We start from the raw sequence: 18483 nt of genomic DNA, 5'->3' as shown, positions 1-18483 counted from the left end.
AATTCCGAGTATTGCAGGTGCCGGGAGGAGAGGCAGCCCTGGGCACGGGGACGGGCCCGCGGGCACGGAGAGGAGCCGCGCAGACACGGGCATCGTGCGGGGACGCGGCCCATGAAATATGCAGCGTCGGATCACTCATTTATTTAGAGACGCTTTTTACTTCGGATAGAAAATGACACAAATCTAAATATTACAGTGCAAAGTAATGTGCAACTGTCTGTATGTTACAGCCTTAACACTGTACTTTTGATGCAGAAGAGATATAGCAGCTGCATTTTGATTTCAAGCAAATTGATCCCAGATGTAAGTGTTGTTTTGTTCCGTGGAAGTTAGTGCGCAGGTAAAACAAATACCACAGGTTTATGGTGCAAACCACGGGTTTATGGTGCCAAACCCGCGTCCCGGCCCTGCAAACCCCCCTTGCAAACTGGACCCCCCGTGGCGATAGACAGATCCCCAGGCAGACAGACAGACAGACAGGTAACACGTAACTGCACATCTGCATTATCTCTATAGATATATAAAGATACAGATATATAACTATAGAGGTCTATATAGTTTTATATCTATAGTTATACACCTATATATCTATATCTATATTTATATGTATTTATATATAGATAGATATATAGTTATAGACAATTATATAGATAATTATAGATCTATGATTATATATAGACCATATAGATCTGTATAATTATATGGGTATAACTATATATCTATAGTTTATATGTGTGTGATGTGGATATATAGATCTATAGTTATATATAGAACATGTACATAATATATATATGCAGCTATGTGACTATATAAATTATAGATCTATAACTATATATAACGACAGACATAGATGCAGATCTATAGTTAAATATTACAGATAGTTATATATAAAACTATAGATCTGTATCTATATGGATAGTTACAGTTCATATATATATATAGTTTACATATATATAAATATGTATGTGCTTATATGTGTATATATACATATATATGTTTATAAAAATATGTAAAAAGCATGTAGAGGTACTGTGGAAGGACAAGTACCACACAAAACTTGGACACTTTTGCAAGGCAGTTGTTTTTTTTTTTTTCCCTACATCCCATACAATTGAAGGCGTTTGCTATGGAATTTGCAATAATAATTGCATAAATGTTACGACATTCACCGAACTGTTTGGAAGTGGGACACGTTGCCCATATCCCGAATCCGTGAGTCTCCCGGGTGCCTCGGGAGCTGCAGCGCGGGCTCCTCTCCCCCGCCACGGGGCTCCTCTTCTCCATTGTGGGGATGAATCCACAGTGGATAATCCGGGAGCTTTCCCGGCTCCCGAGTTGCTCCAGTCTCTCCCCTGGGGGGTCTCTGCCCCTCCGAGCTCCCTCGTCTCCCCTGGGATGCCGCTCGCATCCCTTTTTCCCACATCTACACCTTCCTGGCAAGTTTTCTTTTAAAACCCTGATCTTTACGGCGGCCTTTTCCGCAGTGGGTTTGGTGATTCCGCATGGGCCTGGGCGTCCTGGAGCTCAAGGGTCCCCTTGCACCGGCCTGGGTCCGTGTCCCTCTGCGCTCCGTGTTGGCGCTTGGTAAGCAGCCGATAAGTGGCTGTTTTGGGAGCAATGGGGCAAAACCAGCCCGTTCCGGGGCCTGCGGCGACGCTGGCCCTCCCGGCGGACGGTGCCTGCTTTGCTGGGTCGGGTTTGGGGCTCCTGGGGTTGCTCCAGTGGTTGCAATTATGGGGTTGTCTCAAAATCCATCCCCAGGTGCTGCCTTGGAGCCCGTCTCTATGGATGCTTCATCCCACCGCAGCTGGGATGCCAGGCCCAGAGCAACGTGCAGAAACAGCAGCAAAAAGCTGCTGATTTTGAGGCTGCCCCCGCAGACCTGGGGCCTTTTGCATGTTCTGGTGGAGACCAGGAGCGCTGCCGATGTCTAAGTTGCGGCTCCAGGTATCGGCCCACGTGAGGCTGCAGCCCGGGTGTCCTCCCAGGCATTGCAAAACGGGGGGAAAATAAATAAACAAGCCCAAAACCCAAGGGCTGGTAATTTAGTGCTGGAAAGTTAATTCAGGAGACCTCTAACCCCTGCCCCGCCACGTGGCTATTGATTTTCCCGGCGGCCGGCACGGAAACGCGCGGAATTCCCGGCCAGCGATCCCGGGCGCTGCGGGGTTTGGAAGGGCCTCGGGGCGGAGGTGCCGGACGCAGCCGGGCCCCGCGGGGCCGTGGATGCTGCTCGGAGCCCCCGGGAAGGAGGAATCGCCATCCCGAATCCCGCGCTGGCGGCGGGAGAGACGCTCTTCCCGCGGAGCGCGTGGGGCGAAGGGGAACACAGGAGCTGAAAAGTCTGACAAATACATGAAAATCGGAAAAAATAATGAAAAAATAACCCCGCGCGCAGGGACCGCGTGAAGTCGCTTGGCGGCAGCTCGCGCTGGACTTGTCCCCGGCACGGTGAGATATATAATGAAATCCAACAAGGAGAGTGGAAAAACAGCCAAATGGGTGCAGCAAAGTGGTTAATAGGATCATTAGCCTCCTCGCAGTATTTTTTTGGACAGTGCGCGCCGGTTCGGCGCTGCTCGGGAGCAGATTGCGGGAACAGGCTGACAGTTACCAGCTAACTCAGCAGTGCTGGGTGCAAACTGCCATCTTCCTGTGGATTTACAGCTGCCACTTCTGCTACTTCAATTAGTTCTATAGCACACAGATGTTGCTTAAATGTTGCTGCTAATGATACTGCAATAAGCGTAAGATTCATGCCATATTTTGAGGCACGTAAATTTCTCAAGTGGCACAATTAAAGTGGAAATATTAGGTGGGGAGGACTTGGCAGCGGCGGCGGCTTGGAAAGCGCACCCGCGCCGCTATAATGGGTCAAAAATTCATTCAAGTTTTACTGCCGCTCCGAGTTTTAAAAGACTTTTCACAGTTGAATGCAAAGTAGTAAAAGCCGGAGCACGAGGAGCCGGCAGCGCCGTCCGGCCGGCACGTGGAGCCGCCAGCCAACGGGCACCCGCATCGCGGGGCCGGTCCCGGAGCGGGGGGAAAAGCGGGAAAAGTGGGGAAAGTGGGAAAAATGACTTCCCGGCCCGCGCCCGGAGACAGCATCAATCACGGGCGCCGATGGCTGCAGCCCCGCGCGCTCCCGGCGCACGCGGCCACCAGGCAATTACTGTGTCCGTTCTATCTCCCCGCGACAGATCTCCAAACCGCGGGCTGCAAAAATTAGAGTTCGGGCTTATACGCTCGCGTCAGGTCTTAAAAAAAAAAAAAAAGAATGGAAAAAACTTATCGTGGCCGCGGTGTTTATGAGCTTGTCGAGGAGCATGTGCATAATTTCCATCAGAATTCCCCTCACCTCATTTCCAGCCTCCCGGATTAGATTTATCAGCAGCGGGGCCGGGCCAGCGCTGCGGCTGCCGCGGGATGAGCCTCGATGCGGCTTTGCAGACCCTTCCTTTTATCCCAAATTCATCCCAAGTATCGTCCCGCGTTAACTAAGTGCCTGTGTGAGGGGTCTGTCTCGCACCTCCGCACCGGCCAAGCCCGGCCTTAATCCCCCGCGCTCCTATTTCTGCGGCCTCTATCAGACGAGCTTAGCGGGCGCCTCCGCGAGATACGGCGAAGCCTATTTCGAGGTATCGCTATATATATGAAAATCTGGGGCAAAAGGGAAATTTCAGGAAAATTAAAAGCCTGCTGGAGTGACAGGGCGCGGGGCGGCTGCAGCGGAGGAGCCGAACCCGGTTGCTGCAACCCGAGCGCACCGGGCGCCGAGCGGGATTTTAGAGGCAGGGACAAAAGAGAAAGAGAAGGAAACGCCACCGCAAACAGCTCCGTGAGGTCCCGTTTCCCGCTTGGGCAGCTGGCCCCGTTGCAGACCCTTCGCCCTCCACAGCCGTATCTAGGCCAGGCTCCTCTCCCCCTCGCTGCAGCCCGTGTCCTCCTCCAGTTTAGGAATTAATTACGATGCTATCTCGTATAACTCATTAGTATCAGCTAATTCTCCCCCTTTCATGGTTTTATACAGCTAAATGAGATCGCCTCTTAGGAACTTTGCAGTCAGGATGGGACTCGGGTCCACATGGGGTTTTGAGGAGCGCCCGGTGCCTTTGCCGGGATGCTCTGCTCACCTCAGGGCCTCGGAGCAGCAGGAGCCTCTCAGGGCATCCCCAGGCTTCCAACTAAAAGGAGGAAAAATGTTGCACTTTTTAGTCGATTTTTTTTTTCAGCGTGTCAACTTCTTTTCAGAAGGGAAAATGACACTCATCACCCAAGCAGGTTTAGAGTCATTGTCCAAAGTTACGATTTTTACTATCTATTCACCACTGCTTGCTTATCGGGAGGCATTCTGCATTATTTTATCTATATGCCTGTGCTTATGCAGTTGGTTAAAGCCATAAGGTCATTACCACACGTTTGTAATAAAAAGTGCCAAATAGGGCATGTCTCCCCTCATTGCGTGCCCCGAGTCCTCTCAGCATGGAAACCAGAAGCAAGAGCCGCTGAGGCCGCCGTCCGTCTCCTCGGTTCACCGGAGCGGTGCGGGGACAGAGGGAGGTCCCTGTGACCCGGCCGTCGCTCCATGCGTTTCGCTGAGGCCGTCGCTGTCCCACACACCCGGACAGGCCCCGCGCAGCGACACGGACGCGCTCAGCCCTTCGCCGGCCTCTCCTCGCCCGGGGCCTTCGCGCCCTCCGTCCTCACCCCCGCCGGAGCCGCTCCCGGCACGTGGCCCCGGCCCGTAAAACTCGGGGCAGCGCTTTGTGTGCTGACAAGCGGCCCCAGAAAATCAATTTGTAATCTGGTTTGAGCGTTTTGATTTCCTCTGATGAGTCTGGATTTCATTAAAAGCGGCCTTATTCAAACATAAAGGAAATCCTTGAAGGGTAAAGCGGGGAATTGTCTCAGGGAGCATAAAGCACCGCGGCGCCTTTGTGCGGGTTATTCACTGCATTAACGGCGCGGGGCGGCGCGGGCCCGGCAGCGCGGCCCTTATCGGCCCCGCCATCGGCGCGCGGCCTCGCATTGAGCCTCCTGGCCGGGTATCGACACCTCGGTTATCAACGCGCCGCGGCCGCCGCCGCTCGCCCGCCACATAATAAGCTACAAATCACCAGCGCCGCCGCTCTGCATCCTCTTAATTGGGTGTATTCTCCCGAAAAAGCCGTGCGGGCCCCGGCGCTGATGAGAAATTGATGTTTGGTGAGTGATGGGTGGCAGCGCCACGCGGGGAGCGGCGCCCGCGCCGGCGCCCGGCCGCTCGCGGCGAGGCCTCTTTATTGCTCTAGTTGACCCACTTGATGAGTATGGATTTCATGAGGTCTTTTTCAGCATTTGAACTATAAAAGGTTCAGAATGACACCACCCCTTATAGACAAAAGATAACCTTGCCCTTTGAATATATTGATTCTTTATTAACTAGGCTGTTTAATGCAATGAAATGAGGCATTAGATTGAAGCCTATTTCAAGTGCTTTGAATAATCTTTAAAAGCTTGAAAGACTTTAAAAAGCTGCCCTGCAATAATTGGCATATACTTTTAGAGACTCCAGCCTTTCGTTTTGATAAGGGAATTTTTATCCTTGGATTTCCGAATGCAGCGTGGGCTGACACAGGGCACTCCAACACCCGGGCTAGTCCCGGGATACAGGTATGGATGTGTCATACCCTGCACTGGGACTGGTCATTCAGAGCCCAAAATGTGCTTTTTTCTTTTTTTCTTTTTTTTTTCTTTTTTTTCTTTTTTTAGTATTTTCTTCACATAGGATGTTAGCTGAACCATTCAGATCCTCGTTATTAAAACCCTTGAAATAAACCCAAAAGGAACGGTGCCCGTAGGCACCATGCAGCCCTGCATCCCTACAAGCCGCCTCGGCGCCAGCTGAAACCGATGCTGCTCCTATTTAACCGCGACACAGGCGCATCCTCAGAGCAGAATGATTCCCAGCGCAAAATAACAGTAATCAGGAGTCCTTTGAATTTTTAATGCCTGTTTTCATCAAACATAGAAAGTGTGGAAATACCGGAGCAGAAAATAAATGTAGTTAAACGAGCTGTTTTTGCTTCTTTGTAAATTGTAAATGAGGAAGGTCGTGGTTGTTACCACACTCCACCTCTTGACTCCCACCACCTGCACAAGCCGGGAATCCAGCAGGCTAAATCCTATCCGAGAGAGGGTCTGCGTACACACAAATTACACACATATATATATATATAACAGCCACTGAACTTGGAATTCTGCAACGGCCTCTTGCACCTGATAATGGTGAATAAAACCCAAACGAGCCTCTCAGTCCCGGCTCTGCATTTCTCACGGCATCGGGGACCAGACCTGAGTTTCAGGCTCAGCATCATCACCCTCTCCCATCACATTCCCGACGGGAGCTCCGGCTCCTGCCCAGCTCGTTCCAGGCCTCCCCGCTCCGTCCGCCCTCGGCAAGGCGGGAAACCCGCTGCGGCTCTTCGAAATGAAACCCCCGGGGTTGCGCTTTTGGTTTTGTGTTTTGTCAGATTTTTTAATAATCAAACCAGATAAAATTACTAAAAATGAAATTCACAGACAAGAAATACTTTAATTAAATATTGTGTAAAATGAACATTTTTTATACAGTTAAATATATGAAAAAATGTACAGATAAAACAATCTTATTGTAGGGTCTTTAACAGTAAAATCTACCATTTAGTGAAGCTTTCAGTTTGGAGACGATGAAGCGATGAGTGCATTGACTAAGTAATCTAGAACACAAACAGGTTGCATTTATGAAGAAACTTGCAAACTTTCCTAACATGTTCACGTGACCTCTGCGTAGAGCAAACCCTCACTCGGACTAAAGGTGACTGAGGCAACTCAGTCCCAAAGTGACTTCTCAGGCTTTTCCACTTAGCTAAGCCTTGACAGTTATCACAAAATAAATGTGCGAGACATTTATCCTCTGTGATACATGGTAGCATTCGTTAAAACCCTTTAATAAACGCTTTACTAAAATGTGCATTTTGCCCAGAAAGAAAAAAAATTGATCCCTCCTTTTTGGTTGCAACTTTAATTCTGCTGCAGTTTGCAAAACGTTTTGCAGTGCTGCATTTGCAAACTATCTAGTGCAAAGTAAAAAAAAAAAAAAAAAGTAAAATAAAATAAACTCAAGAAAACTCAACATTCATTTCTATGGATTTGGCACTACGAGCCACGAGACGCTAAGGAGGTCATTCCAGTTTAAAAAGTACAGTCATCTACGGGTCTATTACAAAAAGTTCCATTAAAAAAAAACCAATAAACCTAAAAAAACAAACCCCAGACATTTAAAAACTGTGTATGATCCTGATTTCATGTGAAACCGTTATCTTTTTTAAACAGTGCAGGATTCAGGAATATGCAGAGTGCAGCAGAAAGCAGACACATAAAGGAGTGATATAATTCTACACCAGGTTTGTGCTTTTTTGTTTGCTTGTTTTTACACCAGAAATCATCCAAATGAAGTCGTGGTTAACAACTGTGGTGTAAGCCTGTGATAAAACAGCACAAAAGGTCTTCAAAGAAGTTCACTTTTAAGGCATCAGAGAAGTTAATGTGGCAAACATTTTAATTAAAACATCAGAAGTGAATTTTATTTTAAACTTTAGGCCTCTGAATTTTTCCAGTAAACACAGTTCAGCTATGTGGCAAAGTCATGAGTGGCAGCTAAAAATGACTTTTTACAATCTGAAAAAAAAGAAAAGAGAGAGAAAAAGGGAAAAAAAAAGGAAGAAGAAAGGAAAAAAAGAAATAAACAAAGAGAGAAAGGGGGGAAAAAGAAAAAAAAAAAAAAAAAAAAAAAAGGAAAGGAAAGAAGAAAGAAAGAGCCCAACCACAAAACAGACTCGTCTCTTCTGTGGCTGTTTCACATGCACATATTCTACTAGTATTCATTACAGCCATGTGGCACAATTTTGATTTGACTATACAACAAACAACTTCTTTTTCAAAATTATTTGTTCTGATAACTTAAAAATAATATAAAAATAAACAATGAATTTGACTTTTCCTCAAAAATAAAAAAAAAGGATGGAAAGTCTAAATAATAGCAACTTTACGAAGTACAAATGAAATGTACGGACACTGATTTATTCAAAAGAAAAACATGAAGGCAACTGTTCTTGGCTTAATGCTATTCTCAGCATCACGATACCAGGCCATGACGAAAACCAATACATACAAGAAAAAAAAAATGATGAAAAGCAATATACAAAATTTCAAAGATAAATACAATATTTATAGTTGATATGTTACAAAATAAATTCCCTTAGTGACTGCAAGTGTTTACGTGAAAGAAAGTGTTGCGATGAGTAAGACTATTTTATTCCTTATAAACTTCATAAGGAATAAAATTTGCTTTTCTAAATATTTAAGTGGATCTGAAAAAAATTCAAGACAAGTGTATAAATATTTAGCTACAACTTTGGCAAAATCACAAAAGTCTACAATTTTATAACCACATACAAAACACATTAGGGAAGAAGGATCTAGAAGTCAAAAGGACAATTTTCTGGTACAAGAAACATAGACTTCACAGTAGCCTAAGAATGCAATAGTATACAGTGCTAGCAAAAGTTGAAAAAATGTCGCAGATCACACTTGCTTTACAGGAAGCTCTAGCAGTGGAAGTATATTCTTTTTTTACCAACAGACAGTAGCAATTTTTTCTCTGTCAGTGTGCTTGTTGAAGGCAAGAGAATTCAATATCAAAGTTACAATTTCTAACTACAATAAGTTACAAAGTTCCATTTCATTAAGATGAAGTTAAGCAATGATAAACCCTCCCGCGCCCTCCCCTGCGCCCCAATTTTTATTTTTTTTCTAATCATATATTCATCCTTTTTTTTTTTTTTAGTTTTTTTTTTTCCAGTTTGATGGCTCATAACCTCCTTGGCCCCCTTTTTTCCACCACAAAAAAATATTTCACATTATAGAGATACACAACCATTGTGAATCTAGTTATGAGTACAGAAAAATGTTCGGAGGCATTTTTCATCAGTGTTTCATGATAACCAAAATGGTGCATCCACAAAGTTTCTCCCAACACATAGCAAGTACTAGACATAGCCAAGACGTAATCAGAAACTTTATACAAAATAGGCGTCGCTTTTTCCTTATTCTTCAGGACTGAGAAATGTGAAAATATGAGAAAAATTCAGTCAATAAAATGGAATTGTTCATGAAGAAGTAGGTTGTTTGCATGTAGATTCTTAATAGTTTAAATAAAATCTTTGAACAAAGTCTTTCTCGTAGCAATGCGGTTGGCTGCTGCTTCGCTTGGAAGATGCCGTCCCCGCGCGCACGCGCGCGCCGCGCTCGTCCCCACGGCGGGGGGCGGCCGCTACGGCGGGTGGGTGACAAAAGGGACTTTACATTGGCGGGACCACGAGCCCGGACATGGCTGCAAGGGAAGCAGAGAGAGAGGAGAGCGGTTACGGGGGCGCGCGGGGCCCGCTGTGCCGTCCCGCGCCCCGCGCCGCGCCGCCGGCCCCGCTCCCGATGGGAATAGCGCGGAGCCGCGGGCCGCCTCCGCGCTCCGGGCAGCTGCCAAAGGCGGGAGACCCTCCCCGCCCGCCCCTCCTGCTCCGGTTTATTTTGACGCTTAAACACGGAGATGCCAAAATCTTCTGCGCCTCTCTAGTTAACTCCTTGCTAGAAAGATAATTTAGACAGCCTTTAATTTTAGCGTTGTTTAATTTTTGCCGTAATGATATTTCTCATTAAGTTGTGTACAACAGATATTAATAAATTTGTTCGTGTCGTGATGTGAACTTCAATTTCTCAGTTCATTAATTTCCACAGCATTAATTTATGTGGGACCCGCTGCTGCGAGGCCGGGGTTTGGGAGCTCGCGTCCCTGCGCGCCTCCCGCGGGAGCCCGGCCGGCGCGGGGGGCTCCTCGGGGCCTGCGGAACTCCAACACATCTCGTGGGATGCTCTTAAAACACGGCAGAGCTTCGGAATTCGGCCGCTCCCCCAATCGGAAGCGCGGAGCGTGTCAGCATTACAAGAGTTGGAATTTTCCTGCACGTTTTTAGAGGTCCTGCAGGGCCCCCTGCCAAGCGCCCGGGCCCGAAACTTATGCTGAGGTGCTGTTATGCTGCGCCACAACCACCAAGCACTCTGGAGATCAGCATCAGCATCCCCACAGGTGAGCCCAAAATACAGTACCCGCCTACTCTTTTGAGTTCAGATCAGTAAGGGTCCGTCATCTTGGTCTGTATCCAGATGATGCTGAGACACAGAGGCTATGTCTCGGAGGTTGGCGGCAAGCAGACAGGAGCGTGCTCTGCCAGCACTCTAAGCAAAGTACGAAAGAGCAGCACTGGTCAGGACAGACTAGCTCACTCGGTGCTTCCAAGAATCATCTAGCAGATACAACGTCCAGATTTTTTTTCCAGGAGCTGTGTGCGCAAATCGGTTTAATTCGGAGCACGTGGTTGGTGGTAGGAATATACTGTACTCAATGGCAGGTTCATTGCAATCTCACGATTGACTTACGAGGTGTGACAATTTAGGCTGTCCACTGCATACTTTTCTGGAAAAAAAATCTGAATTTCTTAATTTAAGCCATTTAGCCATTTTTTAATTTTTGAATTTCATCTGTTGCACAATCAGGGGAAAAAGCAAAATTGGTGCTCTATACATTTATTTCAGTATTTATTTTAGTAGCAATGTTTGACAGTTGCGAACTTCTGCACAATCGTACCACTACATCTCTCGCTGTGCAAATTGATACCAAATGCCTTCTTAAAGAAAAATGGAGTGGCTAGTTTTTTAATAATATTTTTAATAGTTTCATCTGGGGGGAGACCAGAAAATTAAGCAGGCTGCAATTTTAAAAGAACACAGAGAACCTTTTGCTCTGCATTACAACCATAAAGCTTGACCAGAGTGCAATATCTTTCACCATCTATAAAAATAAATTACAACCGAAAACTGAATTTTAAACACATATTGTACTTCCAACCTTAGAGCAAGCCAGAACTTTCTTGCTAAAAAATGTCCTCGATACCTTGTATGTGCGTTGTTTTAAACAGGGAAAAGCTGTCTGCCCTGATGAACCTGCACTCCGGCGCTCTGCTCTTAAATATGTAGGTGCTTAAATGCCTGATGGCAGGCTACGTAAGGGCAGTGGGACAAAGCTGAGAGGAGGGCACTTCTCTGGACAAGGCCTCGCTCCGGGGTGATCCCTGGCTGTGTGGGAGCAGGGAGAGGCCGTCCCGCTCCGCGGGCGCCGAGCGGGGACGCGCGGGATGGCGGGAGCCGGCAGCGCCGCATGCACGTGCAAGGGGAAGGCAGCGTGAGCGAGACGCGAGCGGAGCGCGGGTTAGCCCTGCGGGACGGGCCTGGCCTTCGCTCGCTTCCCTCCGCCTTTGTGCTTTGGCTTTCCTTGATAAACTCTGCCTTGGGTTTCTTTGAAAAGAAAAAGCGATTCCTTTGCAGACCCCTCTGCGTGGCAGTAAGTCCTAAAATACGGGATTTTGGGGGCCTGCGAGGTCATGCTTCAGCGTGCTGTGCGCAGACAGCCCTTGCTTGGTGTGATGTTCCCAAGCGCCGTGTGCTCTGTGCCCCGCCGGAGACAAAACCATCCAGCTGGGAGCCACGGGCAGAGCAGAGGGGGGCTCTGCCCCGCTGCAGCGCCACCTCCAACACGCCAAGGAAGGCTGCACAAAGACAAATCCTATCGCTGACTGACCTACCAAGAATCGGCAAATACCCCCCAAAGCTCCTGCAGAAGCACTGGAGGGCACGACGCGTAGGCCAGGCTCGCGTGCGGCCCTGCAGGCCCGCGGTGCCGTCGCACCCTCGCGGGAAGGCTGCGGGCGCTTCGGTCGCTTTTGATCACTTGCAATGGACAGGGTGGTCGATCTGCTCCCTGAAACTGGGCCAGCAGCCGCCCGCTGGGGTTGGTTTGCCAGCAGAGCTTGCACAGGGCCAAAGCAACGCAACAAGCAATGACGGAGATGAAGCCCTTCCCTTTCACTGGGAGACCATGTCTACCAACAACAACCATGTCTATCCAGACACATGAACCAAAGGGTTAACCTCCCTCCCAAAAACCCTCAGAGCAATAGTGATGACAGGGCCTTACTTCTATCTGCACTTGACTAAATAGCTGTGACCTCTCCTAATGGGTGCAGATTTTCTTAGCTGTTACTGCGCTCTTTCACCTCCAGCTATAAAATATAGGCTCTATACTTGAAGATCACTGGAAAACTTTAGCTGCATTGGACTGTAGCTCCCAAATTCCATATTTTATTTTAATGTATAAAAAGTGCTGATCAGAAAAGTCTCAAGGTGATTGTACAGTGTTCATAAAGAGGCTAATTAAACTTTAAAATGGGCTCAGTGTCAACAAATGACTAAGGAAAAAAAGAAGAATGAAGCAGAAATCCCCCAAATAATTATACAGGTCAAATGCAGCGTAAATAAGTAGCTCTTGCATTGCTGGCTTTACTTTGTGATGTTTCATGAAGGAAATGTATGACATTTTCATTCCAGAGAATGCCTGTCCTGCCACTCACTTCTGGCTGCAACTCAGTTCAAGGTACTGGTTTAGATGTGTGAGGACAGCTGGGTGAAGTGTTGTCATCCTGAAACCTTTCATGAGTTCAGTTTGAATTAACTGAGTAGCTTTGGTTGGGAAAAAAAAATGATGGTGCCTCTCTACGCTGGTGATTAGGGAGCTCACCAAGGATATGTCAGATGCAATTTGATTTTCTCCTCAGCCCAAGGGGACTCAAACCCACATATTTTACCTTCCATTAGAGTACCCTAACTATCATGATACGTGGTATTACAGGGTAGGAAATGTGCAGTTTCCCCTTTTGGTGCAGTTGTACTACGCATAAATTATTCAACTTTTTGTCACAGACCTGGGACTTGGTGTTCTAATTATCAGACTAGAAAGACATCCCTGCTATTTTCCCTAGGTCATTTTGTTCGGCACAAAAGGATTCAGTTTAGCTGTTTCAGTTGGGTGAGGGAAACACTTTTTTTTTCTTTTTTAGATCAACACTTCTATTCATTTTCAGTTTGGCTACTGAACCAATAACTGAAGTATCTGCACTGCCATAACCATAAATACCCTCTGATCTGAGCAGTTTGGAATGCCCACGCTAGCAGGGACAGCCCTGTAGTGCAACGGTTAAGATCTCAGTGACACGTAACACAGAAATCCTTGGACTTTCAGCAGCACCTGCAGGAGGGAATTCATTACGATGGCACCAGGTCGGCTGCTGGGATTGCAGCACTCCCCGACGGGGCTTGCCTGAACCCAGAAAAATTGTAGCCCAAAGAATTGTTAGGCCTCAGTTTAGGAACCAGCTTCCCGATCTGCTTAGCAAGGTGGGAACTGGTAGGTGCAAAGTCCCAGGTATTCCCAGGAGAAGCATTTTGTACCTGGAGGTGAAGAGGTGGGGTTGCTGATTTGTTTTTTTTTGTTGGAGGAAATCCCAGCACCTGATGTCTGCTGGGAACTGGGCATTTAGCTTGCTTAGATTCTTCTGACAATCCTGCTTTGCATTAATCTAGATCTTTGAAGCACCTGAAACCTTGAAAATCTGATGGGAAGCCCTTTATTTACATAATATAATGACAGAAATTCAGATCATTTTACTTTAGATCTTCCAATAATTTCATTTTTTTCAAAGTAAAGCAATGGCAAAATGTTAATGAGCACATATATATATAAGTACTGCTACAGAATAGCTACTTCAGATTTATGCTGTGTGTATCACATTTTATTTTATTTCAGTATTTAATTCTTATGCTAAGTTTTTTAATAAAAAATAGAGCATTGGATTATTTTATGAGTGGATGAAGGGATGACTTTTTCTAAGCATGTAGTTTTTACTCACTGTAGCACAGCAAAGCTTCGACTAAGAACAGATATGCAGTAACCTGAAGTGTTAATCTAATTATTCCCTTTTTTAAAAAGAAAAATCCATCCATTCTACAATGGTATTTTTGTAGCTGGATCCTCAGCCCCTCATTGACCTGGTTGCATAATAAGGTCTCAGATGCTATGTTCTTTGGACCAAGATATTCAGAAGTTAATAAAAAACCAAAGGGATTTCCACTTTGAGATACTGGTCTCAAATGGTCTTGATTTTTGGCAGACAGGTGGTCCTTGGGGATTGTGGCTCTCTGAAGTGCCTTAAGCTACATACCACAAAATGTAGGTATCCAGAATTAGCAAGCAGTTTGAAATATCAAAATATCAGTCCTCACCTGTTTATCTGGGAGCACCTATTGTATTATGGCTATCCTAGTAATAAAAGAATAACTAATATTGCAGTACCCCCATCTTAACTACAAAATGTAAATGCTCCAAGGTGACGGTGTCTGCAGCCCTTTCGGATTTCCATGACATTCAAAGCACTTTCCTTTATTGCACTGCAGAACCAGGCTCATGATTTGTAAAATGTAGGCAAGCAAACCTGATGAATGGTTCTTATGAAGCTGTCAGCATTATCATCCAAATTTTAAAATATGCCATAAAAAGTAAGACTTCGTTTTGCTTATTTTTATTCCTCCACAAAAGTTACTCTGTCTCGTAATTCTGTCCGCCCCACTACCAGCGGATCACCGGGTAAACTCTGCGGACGATTTATAAATCATTCCTTACGCTGCCCATATAAAATCACACAGATTAAAAAAAAGAAAAAGCAAAAGCTTGGCATTGCCTGCCATCATTAAAATATTTAGTTATTCACACAGGGAACTAACTACTTTAATGCTACAACAAGAGGCTGTGTTAGGCCCAACGGAGCATTAAAACTCAGTGCACAAATGGCTAGTTACTCCAAGAGCAGGTTAGTTCACTGAGTAAGAGCTTAGTCTGATTCATAATATTATTTGACATATTTTAAAATAACTATTGCAGCATATGTAAAATGAAGAAATCACACCACATTATGCTGGAATATAGCTGCTTTAAAAGGCCATAAAACGTATCCAAACATGTATAAAGAAATGCAAAGAGTATAAAAAATCTCCAAGAAGCATTCCGGGATACATGCTTACTTGAAAATTTAATGTTTGAAATCTTAAGGGAAAACGGCAGGAAAAAAAAAAAAAAAAAGCTAGTGAAAAGCTAGTGTTTTCTCTAATGGAAGCATTAAAAGTGAACTCGGATTTGCTTAAAATTTTAGCCTATCGTTTGTGCTACTGTATTTTGCATCATCATGACACCACTTTGACAGCACCAGAAACCTGAAGACACGGCCAGGTACCTTCCCCCAGAACAGACAATCATGGCTTTAGCGTATGCACCGAAAAGCAACGCACGGGAAAGGGAGAGAGGAGCAGCTCACCTTGGAGTCCGTTTCCATTTGCACTGGTGCAAGATGGTGGAGGAGAGGCTTGGGGCCTGACAACGGGCGCGAAGGCGCTCTTTTGTTTCACTGCAGAGATGACATTGGCAGGTGAGAATGAGAAAATGCCGTGTGTACTGCTACAGTTTGAAGGGAGGGTGACCGAAGAGGCTGCCATGGTAGGGCTTGACGGCACTACTGCAATAAAGCAAAAATAATCAGGACTCAGATTGAGGTTTTCACGGCAAACACGGAAAAAGAGAGTGATAGGGCCTTGCCTCTTAAAATATATATATGTATATATATATAAGTATATATATATAAAAAAAAAATGAAATGCCTTGGCTTGGCCACTCTCTGGATAACAGGCAAACTCTTTTGTGTTGGACTTTTGTTACGAATTGCGCAGTCCAATTTTTTTTCTATCTGAGATCGTATTATGGCACAAACAGATCAATTTATTATATTCATTTTTACGTCCAGCCTCCAGAGTCACCCCTCCTTTTATCCAGTAGCTCACAATATAGAAAATCAAAACAATGCAAGTATTTGATTCCGTAGTAAATATGAATCTATATGATGATGTGTTACCAAAAATAGACACTTACTGCCATAAGGAGAGTTAGCTGAGGAGCCATTAAGAAATCCAGGGGAACCTGGTACACCTAGATTGGGCATGCCGGCATTGCCATATCCATTCATGCTATTGCTGACTGTGTTGTAATTGGACTGCTGAGGAGTACTGCTCGGAACATATCCTCGCGGGGAAACACTGCTTGTGTTGCGACTGTAACCTACTGTGTTAGAAACCCCCCCACCCCAAAAAAATCATGTTATTTTATGATATAGACTTAGGGCTGGGGGGTTTCCTCATGCATCATATATTACACAGTTTTAATTGATTGCACAGCTTTGCTCTAAGTTGTCTGTTACTGCCCTATCAACTCTTGCAGCTTCAGATAACCTTATCACGCCAACCCTACTTAAATCATCTGCGAGCACTCTATGTTGTCTCTCCTCTTAGCATGGACAGCCAACAAAAGCTCTCTTCGATCCAGCTCTGTCAGTTGCCTTCACATTTGTCTTTAGTAGCAATTATCAACAGGCTTCATTCCTGCTTTGCACCAACACACTCAAGGCGCTTGCAGCCTCTCCAGACCTTCAAATGCCAGAGCTGACAACAAAAACTTTTTTGTTGCAGTGATTTAACTTGAAAAGGCTGGTTCGGGGTCTTCGTTTTATGATTGATATTTTCATACTAACAATAAGCTAGCACTTTCATAAGGTGTAGTCATCAGTGAAAACTAATTTGAGACCAAATACAGAATTTTATAAGGCTTATTAGCTTGGAAATGCATTAGAAGACTTAATCTTTTGTAAGAGGAAACATAGCAGAATCAGGATTTTAAACAACAATTTATTTCTCTCTGAGCAATCAATTGAATAATTATGTTGCAAGCAAAAAATATACGGTTTTTCAACACACCTAATAACCTGGTTTCATGCCATTCATCACTATCAAGATTAATTTTAAATGCAATATGCTTATATGCATTTTAAATTACAAAATGTAAATTAAATCAACTGTTACTTTTATTAGTAACCTACGTAAGTCACACTGCTGCTTATATATAAAAAATACTTAGAAATCACAGACCTCAGATTAGATTTATCTGGGTAAATATTCAAAAACAGGTGGACATACGTATACAGTTATTCTACACCAAACACACACACGATATATTTACTGTGAAAAACAGAGCTTTCTACATTTTGCCATTCTTTTCCCCTTGCAGATATTTTAGGACAACAGTAAACTAAAAATACTAGGAAAAATTAAACGTTATCAGAAAGTTGAGCACGACATTTCCTTACATGATCAGGCATACGACTACTCGGAGAAAAAGGGACGTGGAACCCAGCGGTGACATCAGCTAATATTAATAGGGCCCGTCCCAAAGCGGTCAACAACGTGAAGGATTAACTCCCGAAATGGCACCTACCTTGGTCGTTGGCTTGTGATGTTTCCGACACGTTCACTGCTAGCTGGCTGCTGAACGAGTTCACCCCCATCATGCCAGTGTGAGCAGGAGTGTTGGCTAGAGTGGGAATCTGGTTGTGGTTGCGTGGCACACTGTATAACGCTTCAGCAATGTCAGCTGCTCTTTTCAGGATTATTTCCTATAAAGATACAATTTAGATAGAAAATAATTACTAACAAGTAAACTTGTTTGTGCAAATGCTCCAAGTTGTAATAATGTTAAAATTTATGGAAGAGATTCATGTGAAATTATAGTAGACGTGAGGATTTTGCTGCTCGTTTCAGCTGAACTCTCCATTTTCATTCCAACAAACTGAAGTGCCATACAATTCATGTCAGCGCAGAAGCATAAAGAAATAAAGAAATTAACACAAAAATTGTGGTTTAATGCTGTTACTCATGTGAAAACTGTAAACACGCACTTTATTCTTTCAGTGCAGCAGATCTATTTATTTCCAGCAGTTTGCAGAATACAGTATGCTTTATCCGCTCTGTTTAGCAGATTTATTTAGGACTTCCCATTAGTCACTGTATATTTTGGACTGAGTTCAAGGTTATTCTCTTGCCTTAATGATTGCTTATGCTTTTGGCACCCCACACTTAATTGTCATTTCTGATAGGCAAACTAGCTGCAAGAAGAGAATGGGAAGATGAAGCGTTTCCCTTAGAGCATTGCATCACATCAGGCTGCCCTCAAGGTGGCTGGCAAAACCACAGCGCGCACAAAAAGAGCGTGCTGGTGCTTTGCCAACTTTGCAAATAATAGGTGTTGATTTACATATGTATGCATGTGTATGAAAACTGCACTGGTGACCTACCTGGTTGTTGTGGGGCATCCCATATAGGGCTTCAACAAGGTCTGCTGCTCTCTTAAGTAATACTTCCTAAAGAAAAACAAACCCAGTTACGTTCCATCGAATGCAGCCGTTGGTACAAGAAAAGAAGAGAAGTAATAATGTTAACAATTCACAGTGGCATCTATAATTACGAGGAACCGATAAAGTGGGTAAAATACATCACATGCTCTCCTAGTGCTCTTGCTATATTTAGTGGATGTATTACAAAGATAGGAAGGCATTTTGTTTTGGAGTAAAATACTGTTTGTGCTTT

General features: G+C 44.8%; 1 protein-coding gene across 1 annotated transcript in view; it reads right to left on the bottom strand.

The window, feature by feature from the left end:
* Positions 1 to 10186: 10186 nt before the first annotated feature.
* Positions 10187 to 18483, bottom strand: part of LOC104573699 (transcription factor COE3) — a 108636-nt gene continuing 100339 nt past the window's right edge. Inside the window, exons 10-14 of the mRNA XM_088520038.1 lie at positions 18192 to 18257; positions 17336 to 17513; positions 15941 to 16129; positions 15333 to 15422; positions 10187 to 10311 (exon numbers count right to left, since the gene is read on the bottom strand). Of these exons, the coding sequence (XP_088376164.1) occupies positions 10220 to 10311; positions 15333 to 15422; positions 15941 to 16129; positions 17336 to 17513; positions 18192 to 18257 (615 nt within the window). The 3' untranslated portion in view covers positions 10187 to 10219. The remainder of the gene's footprint in view (positions 10312 to 15332; positions 15423 to 15940; positions 16130 to 17335; positions 17514 to 18191; positions 18258 to 18483) is intronic.

The sequence above is a fragment of the Tinamus guttatus genome, unplaced genomic scaffold, assembly GCF_059628265.1.
Source record: "Tinamus guttatus ecotype Peru unplaced genomic scaffold, ASM5962826v1 Tinamus_guttatus_pri_ptg000079l, whole genome shotgun sequence".
NCBI classification, from domain to species: domain Eukaryota; kingdom Metazoa; phylum Chordata; class Aves; order Tinamiformes; family Tinamidae; genus Tinamus; species Tinamus guttatus.
Note: the sequence above shows the minus strand (reverse complement) of the source record. Positions and strands in the feature narration are given on the sequence as shown.